The 13,504-nt window shown below is 39.0% G+C and overlaps 1 protein-coding gene across 2 annotated transcripts in view; it reads right to left on the bottom strand.

Annotated features, from left to right (window-relative positions):
* Gad1 (glutamate decarboxylase) overlaps window positions 1-13,504 on the bottom strand; it is a 70,586-nt gene that overhangs the window by 24,480 nt on the left and 32,602 nt on the right. For both annotated transcript variants that reach the window (XM_074108580.1, XM_074108581.1), the window contains 4 exons: window positions 4,976-5,173; window positions 3,772-3,890; window positions 2,326-2,466; window positions 666-776 (listed from right to left, as the gene is read on the bottom strand). In XM_074108580.1, coding sequence (XP_073964681.1) covers window positions 666-776; window positions 2,326-2,466; window positions 3,772-3,890; window positions 4,976-5,173 — 569 coding nt within the window. The remainder of the gene's footprint in view (window positions 1-665; window positions 777-2,325; window positions 2,467-3,771; window positions 3,891-4,975; window positions 5,174-13,504) is intronic.

Raw genomic sequence — 13,504 nt, 5'->3', positions numbered from 1 at the left:
TGACGTTTGAGCGTGGCCAGGGTTGCCAGCTATTGTATGTATAAACGCTCTTAAACCAGGTCATCTATCCATCTCGTTGGTGGACACAAAATACTAACACAGTAATTCCTCGCACACATCCTTCTCTCGTTTTGAACCTCGCTCCACTTACCTGTTTCCACTAAAGCTGTGCTAAGCGACGGTAGGTAAACGAAGCGTTTCTATTGGTTCATGAATAACCTAACCAACAAAAAGTTGGAAAACCAGCGGGTTTGTCACTTCAAAGATCAATATCTCAAATCGGCCGAACCGATTATGATGAAACATGTCTTAGAACCATTGCTAAAAAACCTGCTTTCAAACAAAAAAACCGCATTCAAATCGGTACACCCGTTTAAGAGCTACGGTGCCACAGACAGACACACATAGCGGTCAAACTTATAACACCCCTCTTTTTGCGTCGGGAAAAACACATTCTTCGGTGGAACCGTATAACTATAGCCTAGTTTAGACTTGAAAGAATAATCGTGCAAGTTGCATTACATTGCGAGGCCGTGAAGCCAACCGTTTGTAGTGGTCAAACGAGCGCCGCAATGTAATGCAACTTGCACGATTATTCTCGCAAGTCTAAACTCGGCTTAAAGCTAAAAGAATCGTAAAGATACAAGTTATGTGAGTTGACTCACATCGACGTGCATCCACATGTTATACTTCTGGCAGATGTCTGCGATGTCGACGAGCGGGTCGAACGCGCCCAGCACCGTCGTGCCGGACGTCGCGTTCACGAAGAAAGGCACCTGGACGAGAGGGCAGGATTAAAAAACATTAAGGCCTGTGGACGAACATGTGTTGTCCGCCACCAGACCTTGGGCACAGGCAACACGCCAAATCCGTCTGTAACAGACTCATAGGTCTAAATAAAATGTGATATTCCAGACGTTGAGCTATCTAAGTAGGTACCATCCGCCAAGTCTACCGCCCTAAAGTTGATAATTGTTTGCTTGTCATAAAACAATAATGCCAATAGACGTGTCTGTCAACTTGAAAATATTCATTTGATAGGAACTTGTTTAAAAATCAATAGACTACTTATACTCATAAAGATTTCGTTCGTATGGTAGTGAGTAGTGAGACTAATTTGTGTTTAGACCACTTGCATTTTTGACGAGATGAGATTTAGACTAAAAACGTTTTAGACCAGTAGCATTTTAGACGAGAAGCGTTTTAGGCGAAAAGCGTTTTAGACCAGCTTCCAGTTGCGTTTTAGATCACTTGCTACTTAGACCAGTTGCCTTATAGACCACTTGCTACTTAGACCAGATGCCTTACAGACCACTAGCTACTTAGACCAGCTGCTTTTTAGACCAAATGCTACATAGACCAGTTGCTTTTTAGACGAAGTGAGACTAACCCATTTGGCTGATGCTACGTAGCAAACTTCATCCAAATCACTTAGTAACAAACACACTTTGATACACAAATTTTCATATTTACAATGTTGTAGGATTAGCGTTTATCAGCGTCTTCATTAGAACAGTTATTCATCAGAACGCTGGTTGAGTTTGAAACCGTCAGCGTACTTAGTATGGTGGTGATAGTTGGAGGGATGTTGACACCATTAAAAATAATTTGAAGACACGACTCCAGTAAAAAAACGCTTTATTTTAGCCCTGAAAAGCAGATTAATTTTCGATTAACTGCAAAATTAGATTTTTTGTTGCTTTAAAACAAATAAATAGTTAGTTGATTGAGTGTGCGAACAAGTGACGTCATAAGTTGATATTTCCATTCAAACTCTATGGGAGAATTGTGTTTTGACAGCTCATAAAAAGTACGTCAATTGATTGGTGGAGTCAACATCCCTATTCATTGTCATATGGTCGCAAAGTAACACCTGATACCGATAAGACTCGGATTTAGTGAAATATACCCGGATTTCTCACGTCTTAAATCGGGTTTAGCTCGACATTTTCGCCTTCGACACTTTCATCGCATATTTTTATATTGATTAGTGCTATTTTTGTGTTTTTTTTATCGGAATTGAGTCGGTCTTCACTTTACTAAAGTGGATTTATTTTTTAATGTATGATAAATAGATGGTCCCAAAGGAAGAACAGCGCCGTTCGTAATTACTAAATGGTCCCCAATCATTATTTTTTTTTAATTTCAATTCTTTTTTTTGTTGTCACTCATAAATGTTCTCTTTTTCATTCACCATCTCTTTCTACCCTCGTCTTATTGCCGTGTGGCAGAAAGAAGTGGTGAAAATGATTGTGATTCCAAGTGTTAGGCAATAAGGCCTCAGGTCAGAGTCAAGTTTAGGTTCATGCTCAAGATGAGACTCACGTCTCCGCGGTCCTTGTGGTAGCGCACGAGTCTCTCCAACTCTTGCGGTATGATGCGCCCGCGCTCGTCGCTCGGCACCGCGATGCAGTAGTCAGTACCCAGCCCGCACACCGACGCACACGACTTCACCGAGTAGTGGCACTAAGGGAAAACGAAGAGCGTTTATACCTGCTGAGCTGGCAACGTTGCATTTTTGTTAGTTTTTCTCGATTATTTCATAAAAATTGAATGACAATTAAAAATGTTGTTTGATAGAACACTTCTTAATATATAAGTTAATGTGTCTACTCCAATAATTATTCGTGATAGACTGATATTCTCTAAAAACGAATTAATGTTTATGAACGGTTTTTAAAGAAAATAAAAGTCTGTAACGAATAATTATTGGAGTAGACACATTAACTTTTATATTAAGAAGTGTTCTATCAGACAACATTTTTAGGGTTCCGGAGCCAAAATGGCAAAAACGGAACCCTTATAGTTTCGCCATGTCTGTCTGTCTGTCGGTCCGTCCGTCCGCGGCTTTGCTCAGGGACTATCAATGCTAGAAAGCTGTAATTTTGCACGGATATATATGTAAACTATGCCGACAAAGTAGTACAATTAAAATTCAAATAAATTTGTTTTTAGGGTACCTCCCATAGACGTAAAGACAGACAGACAGACATAAGACGTTTTTTTTCTCATCCAACTCTTTAGTGTAGGGTATCGTTTGATTGGTATTTTAAAACCATTATGGGTTTGCTAAGACAAGTTTTCGATTCAGCGATTTGTTTGCGAAATATTCAACTTTAAAGTGCAAATTTTCATTAAAATCGAGCGTCCCCCTCCCTCTTAAATCTAAACCGGTGGGTGGAAATCATGTTCGATGTTATATTTGAACTTTACCACGAGCTTAACGCTTTTACGTGAAGGAAAACATCGCGAGGGAAACTACACAAACCTGCGAAGCAATTCCATGGTGTTGAAACGAAGTACCCAATCCGCACTGGGCCCGCGTTGGAAATACGGCCCGAGCCCTTTCATTCTAATAGGTCTGTGCCCAGCAGTGGGATGTATATAGGCTGGGATGATGATGGACTCTGGCTAAGGAATGGAATTCGCTCCCATCGTCTGTATTTACGGATAAATACAATCTAGGGCTCTTCGAGGCTAGAGTGAATGCTGTTTCTGAACCAGTGACACCTTTGGCCTCATCTGCACTTAACATCAGGTGAGGTAGGGGTCAATCCGGCCTTTTACTTCCGCTTTCCGTACTAGTGACACGGTAAGTAATGACAGTAATGAGACATGAGTGCACAGATAAATGTAAATGGCAGCCATCCTTTTTCTAGATGTGCACTCAGTCTCAGTGCCGTGTCGCTTTTGGACGATAAAAGTGAAACGGTAATTAGACGGGTGCACAATAAAATGAGAATGACCGAATCACGGTCACGTAATAAAAACCTGGTCTGAGGTGAACATGACGAGGTGTCCGGGGATGCTGGTGAGTCCCTTCTCCTTGTACTGGGGGAACATCTGGTGCCGCGCCGCCAGAAACGCGTACAGGTTGGACACGGAGCCGCCTGGGAGAGGAAACAAAGATAAGCTAAGTTGGCAAATAGGCTGCAAAGGGCTCCATACAGGTCTCTACCCACCGTATCATGCCATGGTCGTAATAGGAACGTGTCAATAACGGAATGTCAAACGCATACATGACACGCGACGGCGACCGTTGGTTAGTTGGTTATCAAACGTGCTAGTGGGCATAGTCTCATAGTTACTTTTCGATTCAAATTCAAAATTCAAATGATTTATTCAGTAAATAGGCCGCAATGGGCACTTTTACACGTCATTTTTTAAACTACCAGCGCTTTCGGAAAGACCATCATTGCCAAGAAGAATGCGCCGCAAGAAACTTGGCAGAAAGTCATTTTTTAAAATAATATATTTTTTAGATTTTTTTTATTATGAAACAAACAGTCATATACAGATATTCATTACAGGTTAACTTAGTAATATGTAGACCTATAGTTTCCAAAAAATATCTAAGGTAGGTATATAATAGACAACGAATTGCGGAGCATTATAACCTGTTAGAGTTATACACATAATACTGCTGTTGAATCTAGTTACTAACAGTTGCCGTTACATAATATAACTACTTTCTAAATACACTTTTTATTGAGTTTGATGTACAGTTAAATAGTGTATCTATATCAACCAATTTATTATTTTTATTATAAAGTACACAGACGCGCTTCACAAACATATTCTTTGCATAGCATGTTTTACTAATTGGGATAAGAGTAGAAATAGATGCTTGTCACGACATTGGCGTTGTCTCGAGAAGATTGGCGGGCATCGAGAAGATTGTTCATAATTTTGTACAATAGGACAGAGTCAATACAGTCTCTCCGACATTCAAGGGGTTGTAATTTATGCCGATTTAAAGATTCTGCGTAATCTTATACCTTACCACTTTTAAAATCAAGGTATTTTACAAATATTTTTTGAAGTTTAAAAAAATCAGAAATCAGAAATATTTTAACCTGACACTTTGTTATTACGGTCATGTTACGATACTTTGTAACGTGTAGAGACCTTAAGACCTTTTGTATCGACTATGTTCTGGCAATAAATCTATTTGAATTTGTAATAATAATCTTACCAGGTGCCAAGATAGAGTCTCCTGTACTCCACCCGATCATGGACCGCATCTTCTCCAGAACCACATTCTCCATCAAGATGAAGACCGGGGCGATCTCGTAGGTAAACATGTTGGTGTTGGCTGCTGCTGTCAGCCACTCGCCGGCGAGGGAGATGATGTCCAGGCCGCAGGACAGCTGGTTGAAGAAGTGGGGGTGACCTGGAAGGGAAAGAAGGTTTAGTTGTGTGCCTGTTGATGATTTAGAACCCAGAATTGTGTCATTACACCTAACAACTATTGTTTTTCTAAGAAATTTATACCACGTTTACGATATACCCTCACAATCCTCTGTCCCTTCAAAAACGTATCCAAAAAACAAGATTTTCCGGATATTACCATTCAGCTACCTTAATTCCATCAAACAAAACTATTAGAGCTGCAATCGAACCACTTAATTCCTGACCCAACGTAGAACTTTCACACAGTAACTTTCAAATGAATTCTCTTGCTGAGAAATGCGATGTCATTATGACTTTTCTGTGAAAAGGTTCCAGCGTGAAACGATTCAGTTGGTTCGATAGAACACGACATCCGTGCGAAGGCAATGGCGCGCGCTATTGCTTCCGGTGGGAGAGAGAGGTCAACCGCGAAATTGCCGGCTACAATTGGAACCGTCGAGTGTATGAATCGGACCATAGCAGACTAGAATAAAAAGAAAATCGGAGAATTCAGTGACAAATATGGTTAAAATTGCTGTAATTATACATGAATATGCGTTTCTAGTAGCGTTTGGATTGGATTTACGGATAATTTCATTTGTATGTCATTTTCAGAGTATGTTTTGTAAATGTGTAATTTATTTACTACTGAAATAAGATAAGTTTGTTGCTGAATTTATTTTTAACGCCATTTTGGCCGGTGCTGTGGCCGGATCTGTGCATATGGCTTTAACAAGACTATCCGTTCACCTCGGTGGACTGGACATCTCCATTCGTGAACTTTTCAGCCCCAACGGCCATCTGTTCTCCGTGCTATATGGCCTGCCCATTGCCATTTCATATATCGGAATACAAAGCATCATAAAAACCTAGAACATTTTTTTATCATTTTCATCTTAAATTATTACTTATACCTACTTCATTTCACTTGACGTCGCATGAGAGGCGTTAAAAGATAATCCTTGCGATCCTTATCATAAAACCGGCCATAAAAATTGATTTACACCATAAAATACCCATCTGGTGCAGACGCTGCATGATAAAAAGCCCTTTAATACTCGTAGCCTGATCACAACCACAAGCGACCAAAATAGCAAATTCTCTGTCCATTGTGCGGTCGAGATGTTACCATATAGAAGTCAACTGGTAAAACCAGCAATGTACGTGTATTAGAAAATCGCTCGCCGCATAGTCTTTTTGCTGTAATGGCGCTCCCGCCAAAACGACCAATATGGCGGACAAGATGGCTGCCAAGCCGGTAATGGCTAATGACGGATTAAACTGAGATTTTAGTTGAAGATTTGTGGATCAGTATTTCGTGGTCTCATAATACTCAAATAAAAGCACAGATAAGGTTAAAGTAGAGAGGGTCATCTTTAAACTCTAAAAGAATAAACCATATGTCAGTATTTTGCAAATTAGCTTTCGGCTTTGTTTTTCTTTTGGTTGTAATTTTAAAATTTGGTGCCGGTTGTTTTTATTTCACCATCAAGGAAGAAGTAATTTCTTGCGCTGAGAGAGCGCCATTGGCTATTACTTCTTTGTCAGATTCTTAACCTAATGGTTAGGTTGTGGTTACAAAAATAATAAAACATTGCGATTGCTATACATATTTTGTCGATCAGCACTTGGGTATTATTAAAATACATAAAGTTTAAAAATAATAATGGACTAAAAATACATAATAGTCATTTGACATAATGCTAATTTCTCAGAATTCGTCATCATACATTTTTGTTAACCTAAATCAATCTACAGATTATAAAGATTGTATACTTAATCAATAGTTTCACTGAACATTTTTATTATGTACCCCGGCGCTTGCAGTTACGTAGCAGTCAGAATGTAGGCCGCGTGTCGAAAACTTAAGATTGCCTATCTACCGAAAAAAATTATTCCAACATTTTACCCGAAAGCAATTTCTCTAGTAAACTTTTTAATCCCCTCCTAACTATTTAAATTGAAAATATCAACAGGCATTTTTTAATCAGGGCAACCCCAAATTCCTGTGCATGCGGGCCCCTCAGTGTTGCCCTATACAGATTAAACACGGCTGGCAACACCTGACCGGTATTAAAGAGGGGCCATCTGCTAGGGGATTATTTTGAGGAGGGAAAATGGTTTTATTAGCTTTTGGATGTATAGAAGTGTAGTTGGGATTGTAATTATTTTCTATTGTAGGAAAAAAACACGGAATTTTTCGCCAACGGAGGCAAACACTCTTGATGTATACATAAATTACTAAACAACATTGTGAATCTGTTTAAAAAGATATCTATAATAGGTACCTCGTTGAGTGTCTTGCCAGATTCTTCTCAACAGTATACTTATACTATACTATTTAATATAGCCAAGTCAGTGTAATTTTATTTTACGCATCTACTAACAATATATATGGGTCAGCTGGCCAAGATAAAGTTTTTTTAAACATAAAATATGAGTCGTCACTAAATGGACAGATAAAAATTATACGGGAAATCGTGGGCATTTTTTTTTCGTCAAAATCAATAGTACTTGTCATTCTGAACAAGAACCCATGATTTACCTAACTCTGGAAAAAGAAATGGTACACTTAGAATTAAAACCCCCCTAATACGCAGGCCCGACACGCTCTTGGCCGGTATTTTATCAAGAAAAGCGTCACTTAAATCCGCACTTAATTACTCAAAGTGTCACTCCCCTCCGTTGGAACTCAGTAAAAAAGTGTCAAATGATGTAGTAAAGCGTCCCAGGGGCGGACTTATCCCCAGAGGCGGTTTATCTCGCCGCACATGCGAGTAAACAGAATTAAATCAAACTCGGTTTACGAATTTAAATTAGTTGGGGGAGTGAATGTTGAGTTTTTGATTGATTGGGGCTGTGGTTACAATAGATATGATTGATCTTAGACAGTTGTAAGAACCGACAGCCGCTGGAGTAAACGAGTTCTTGAGGGGAGACCGCTTGGCAAAGGTATACTCTGTTTATTAAACCAAGATACTAAAATGACGTTTCATGTGTTACCTGTTTTTTACATCTCATAAATAGTGATGTGCCGTTACCGGTAATCACCGAAAAGTTTCGGTAAGTACCAAGGACTATTATACTAGTATATATGGTCCTTGGTAAGTACTATCAGCTCATTATCAGCCAAATAAGAGGTCTATCAATTTTTAGACAAGTTCCTATCAAATGAATAGGTATGTCGGTTAAGTCGAACTTTCAAGTTGACAGACACGTCTATTGGCATTATTGTTTTGTGACATGCAAACGATTATCAACTTTAGGGTAGTAGACCACATATTTGGCTGATGGTACCTACCTACGTACATATGTTATATACGTATAAAATGTTAAGACTCGATCGATTATTTGCAATTATAAGTCGAAAACCGAATTCAGAGAGCAGCACTATTCGTATTGTGCTGGTCACATTATGTTTACATTTGACATTTCATACTGTCATGTCACTAGAGGATGTAGGTACTCCGGCCAGGTAGAGTGGCGATCTGCGAAAAGCTGCTGGTAGAAACTGGATGCGTCGAGCCGAGGACAGGGCTGCTCGTTTATATCGCTATCCCGCGGGAAATATGGAACTTTCCGGAAAGCTTTCCGGGATAAAAACTATCCTATGTCCTTCCCCGAGACTACCGAATTTCGTTCAGTCGCTTCAGCGCGGTAGACGTGAAAGTTAATAAACATATAAACAGACTTACATATTGTTGGGGGGGGGGGCTCTAATAGAGAGAGCTAGCTCTCTCTAGGCAAGTGTTGAGAAATTGAGAAACTTCGATGGCGCCATGTAGAAATTGGTCATAGTTTCTATTTTTTGCTCACTAGATGGCGCTAGGGGTCGCTACAATATATATAATAACAGTGGGATGTTTACGTTCGTGGTTCATTGATCCATACCTCCGCAAAGTAACGCTTGATTCGATAAATCTACCGCGAACCTAATGAACTAAAATTAAACCAACACTCCAGCTCAACCGACCCCGCTAAAAAGACATTGTGTGTTTAAACTAATTACGAGGGCGTGGTAATGATGTTTTGAGGTTATGATTTCGTTGCCACGTGCGGCGTCAATCAGCCGCCATTGTGGTCCCGGAGTGCGATCGGTTGCAACTTTATTATCGGGTTTTGTACACGTGCCTTTAGTTCCTGGTGTAGCGGCTTACCCCCCGACGCAAAAAGAGGGGTGTACGCCAATGTCTGTCTGTCATTGTAGGTCTCAAACGGATATACAGATTTCGATGTTTTTTTTAAGTGAAAGAGAGTTTCTTTGCGATGATTCTTAACTAAGTTAGGTACAAAAAAGTTGGTAAATTATAGGTAAAAAAAATATTGCTGGTATAAGATTTTTTGATAGTAACGAAATTATACTAGCAACAATGCAGTAAGTATTAAATAGTATAAGTGTCAGAGTTTCGAGTTTTGTAGTAGCCCTGCCGGCTCTAGCTAGAGTTAAATTTGAACGCTGTGGGTCGGGCGCAGGCTGGAAATCAGCGCTGCAAGTTTTTTTTCTTTTGCTCGCAGCTTATGCTGACCCTGAGCCCATTGCCACTATGTGTAATTATATTTTTAATAAATAAATAATAAATAAATATCACGGGACAACTCACACCAATTGACCTAGTCCCAAAGTAAGCTTAACAAAGCTTGTGTTATGGGTACTAAGCAACGGATAAATATAATTATATAGATAGATACATACTTAAATACATAGTAAACACCCAAGACCCGAGAACAAACATTCGTATTTTTCATACAAATATCTGCCCCGACACGGGAATCGAACCCGGGACCTCAAGCTTCGTAGTCAGGTTCTCTAACCACTAGGCCATCTGGTCGTCTAAATCGTCGTTTCGTCGTTTAATGGTGTAGTACTGTCATGTCTGTGGCAATAAATGATTTGATTATTATTACTATTACATAAAAATTGGTTCATAAGTTTTTGAGACATTCTTGTTTGAATTAAAGTCGGGGTTTCCAACTTTTTTGCCCGATTAATAGTTATATGTGAGATGACGTTCTCGTATGTTTTATATAACTCCCCAGCCCCCTTATGCCAGAGACCGGTTATTACAACGTTTTTTATCTGCCAGATAGTGTCACCGACACGCAGATAGCGGCCCCTGACGACCGCCGCTCTCGAGGGTAGGACAATATTTACAGATAGTTCTCGAGGCCGCGGGCTCGAGTTCGAAGGGTGTCATGACGCGTATAGTTCAAATTTACCTTGTACACAACTTATGTAGGAAAAGTAGAGATTAATACAACATGAACAGAGATTAAAACACATAAGTTCTAAGTTTATGTTATTTCTATATAAATGTATAAGTAGTTTATTTAGATACCTTACATAAAGTTATTTTATAAGTGTTCCTTAAACCTCTTCCTAAAAATTACATGAGGTTAAAATAGCATAATATGTTATGTATAAGTTAATTAATGTAATTAATTTTAAAATTGCCACGCCCCAACAGGGCATCATTTTTTATAATTTTTTGTAAAAGGTGTTGCAATAAATAAATACTGAATACTAATAGAGATTTATTTGTTTTTTTATATGTTCTAATCAGCGTCTCATTTCTTAATAATCCTACAGTATTTTTATTGTACAAAATAAGTAAACAAACATAATTGACAAACATTACATAAAGTAAAGACTTTGCTTTCCGCATGAACCGGGATCCCGTGAGCTTAAACAGGTCTTCGCTCCATCTTGTTATTATTCGTGTTAAGATACTAGTTTTATTTAATTTAATTTAATATAACCTCTTTGATTGTACCACACCCCAAACTCATTGTTGCCAAGATCTGACATGTTTTTAATATTCTCTTGGCTAAATGATAAAGAATTGCGGCGGCTCCCAAAGCTCCCGAGGGAGAGGGCCTTTGTCGTTTATCTCTCTCTGATATGAGACATACGTTGTTTGATTATGTCTCTGCCTTGATAATGAAGGACATTTTTTTATTCGAATTGCAATGAGTCAAGACTAGAATAGACCCTGGAGGATAAGGTAGAGGGATATTTAACGACTTTAAAAAAGGAGGTTCTGAATTTGGTTGTAATTTTTTGTGTTAAAAGTTCAGTACTCTTTTTAAGAGCCGATTTTGATTTTGGTTTGATATATACCTAATTCACGATTGATTCAGTGTTGAAGAAAAGTATCTATAACTATCAGGAATGAAAAACAATAAGGAGTGAGCTTTTTGGTTTTTATAATACGATACAATACAATAACTCTTTATTAAACACCAACACATACTTAGTAAGCAGTAGTACAGATAACACGGTGTTCTCTGGAAGATGCGTGTTTCACAATTTTAGCAAAAAAACTTCGACCTTGATCGTAGGTTCTTTTGTTATTATATTGTACTAGCTTTTGCCCGCGGTTCCGCCCGCGTGGTATTCGGTTATCGCGTGCTGTTCTCTCGGGAACTGTGCATTTTTCCGGGATAAAAAGTAGCCTATGTCACTCTCGGGCCCATAAACTACCTCTATGCCAAAAATCTCGCTCCGTTGCGGCGTGAAAGACGGACAAACACACAAACACTTTCGCATTTGTAATATTAAGTATATGGATTGTATAAAATACCTATTTTTTAGATCCCTCACGGTCACGCACGGCCCTACAGGTCCGCGATCTCGTCTCTGGCTTAGTATAATTGATAGATCGTCGATTGTGCGGCAGCAGGAGCATACTTACACCATTGTAACACTGAGATAAAACAGGATATGGACAGATAGACAGATTGAAATTGATTTTGAAATGGTGATCTTCCAATAATTCAAAGAAAGAAAGAGAAAAAAACATTTATTCGATGAGAAAAATGGGTAAAAATAAATAAAAAGATGCATGTCACGAAATTTACAGCCCTATAAAAACTGGATGGAACTTTCATAAATCAAACCTAACCTAACCTCCTGTGTGCTATAAAACCATAAGAACTACACTGAGATTTTGTTTTGTTTTCGAAAAACTTGAGAGTTGAACATTTGAGAATAATATTTTTGCGAAAAGGCAGCATACCTATCTTTGTAGTTGACTGTACTAGGAGTCGCACCGTCGCCCATCCTGTCATAAAGCAGCCTCCGACTGATCCCCCATCGCGCGTGATCCCCCAATTTGGCCGCCTCTTGTAAATCAATGGGATCCCCGGCTCACCGTTATTTATCGTTATATAGTTAAAGAGGGCTTTAATTTTGATAACGACGCTACTAAATAAGGTTTTAAGGGATTTAAACTTAACTTTCACTATACATACATACATAAAATCACGCCTCTTTCCCAACGAGGTAGGCAGAGCAGAGACTACATCCTTCCACTTGCTACGATCCTGGCATACAACTCTCGCTTCCTCTACATTCACCAATCTTTTCATGCATGCACGTCGGTTTAGAGTACTCCTGACCCGACCTTTCTTCAGAACGTCCCCGATTTGATCGTGGTACGTTCGTCTAGGCCTTCAAAGTCAAAATCAAAATCAAAATATCTTTATTCAATTAAGGCTATAACAAGCACTTATGAATGTCAAAAAAATCTACCACCGGTTCGGAAAAACCTCTGTTGAAAAGAATCCGGCAAAAAACTCAACGAGGTATTTTTTTTTTGAACAGATTTACAATATTATTAAATGATATTCATCACAAGTATTTAACACAACTTTATTTTTAACACAGTAGGTTCGCTATTTGAAGGGATCGCTAATGCGGAGCGGAATTATTTCCAAATATCTGTGTCCATGATATAATCATTAACTTTATAATACGCCTTAGATATTAATGTCTTCTTGACAATAGATCTGAATTATGTATCTGTTTAATTTATAATATTTTTTGGAATTTCATTATAAAAACGTATGCAATTTACCAGAAACGACTTTTTGGTTTTAGCCAGTCTGTAAGATGGAACTTTAAGCTTCCCTGTGTTCCTCCTTCCTCTCCCAACGTTCCTATTCACGCTCATCTTATAGATCTAAACTTTCACTATAGCCCTTATAAATAGGCTCAGAGTTGCTCAGCGAGCTATGCAGAGAGCTATGCTTGAAGTTTATCTACGGGATCAAATCAGAAAATGAGGAGATACGTAGAAGAACAAGGGTCACCGACATAGCCAAGTGATTAGCCGTTATAGTAGTTATGGTGCAATGTAGCACTACGAAGAACAGATGGCCCTTGGGACCGAAAGGTTCTCGAATGGAACCGGCGGGTCAAGCGCAGCGTAGGACGTCCACCAACGAGATGGACGGACGACCTGGTTAACGCTGGTTTTCGGTGGATGCCGGCTGTTTCCAACCGAAGCAGTTGCTTGGATGTTTATGGGGGAGGCCTATGTCTATGATATGG

The sequence above is a fragment of the Choristoneura fumiferana genome, chromosome 27 (genome assembly GCF_025370935.1).
Source record: "Choristoneura fumiferana chromosome 27, NRCan_CFum_1, whole genome shotgun sequence".
Taxonomy (NCBI): domain Eukaryota; kingdom Metazoa; phylum Arthropoda; class Insecta; order Lepidoptera; family Tortricidae; genus Choristoneura; species Choristoneura fumiferana.
This window is presented reverse-complemented; position numbering and strand designations above follow the sequence as displayed.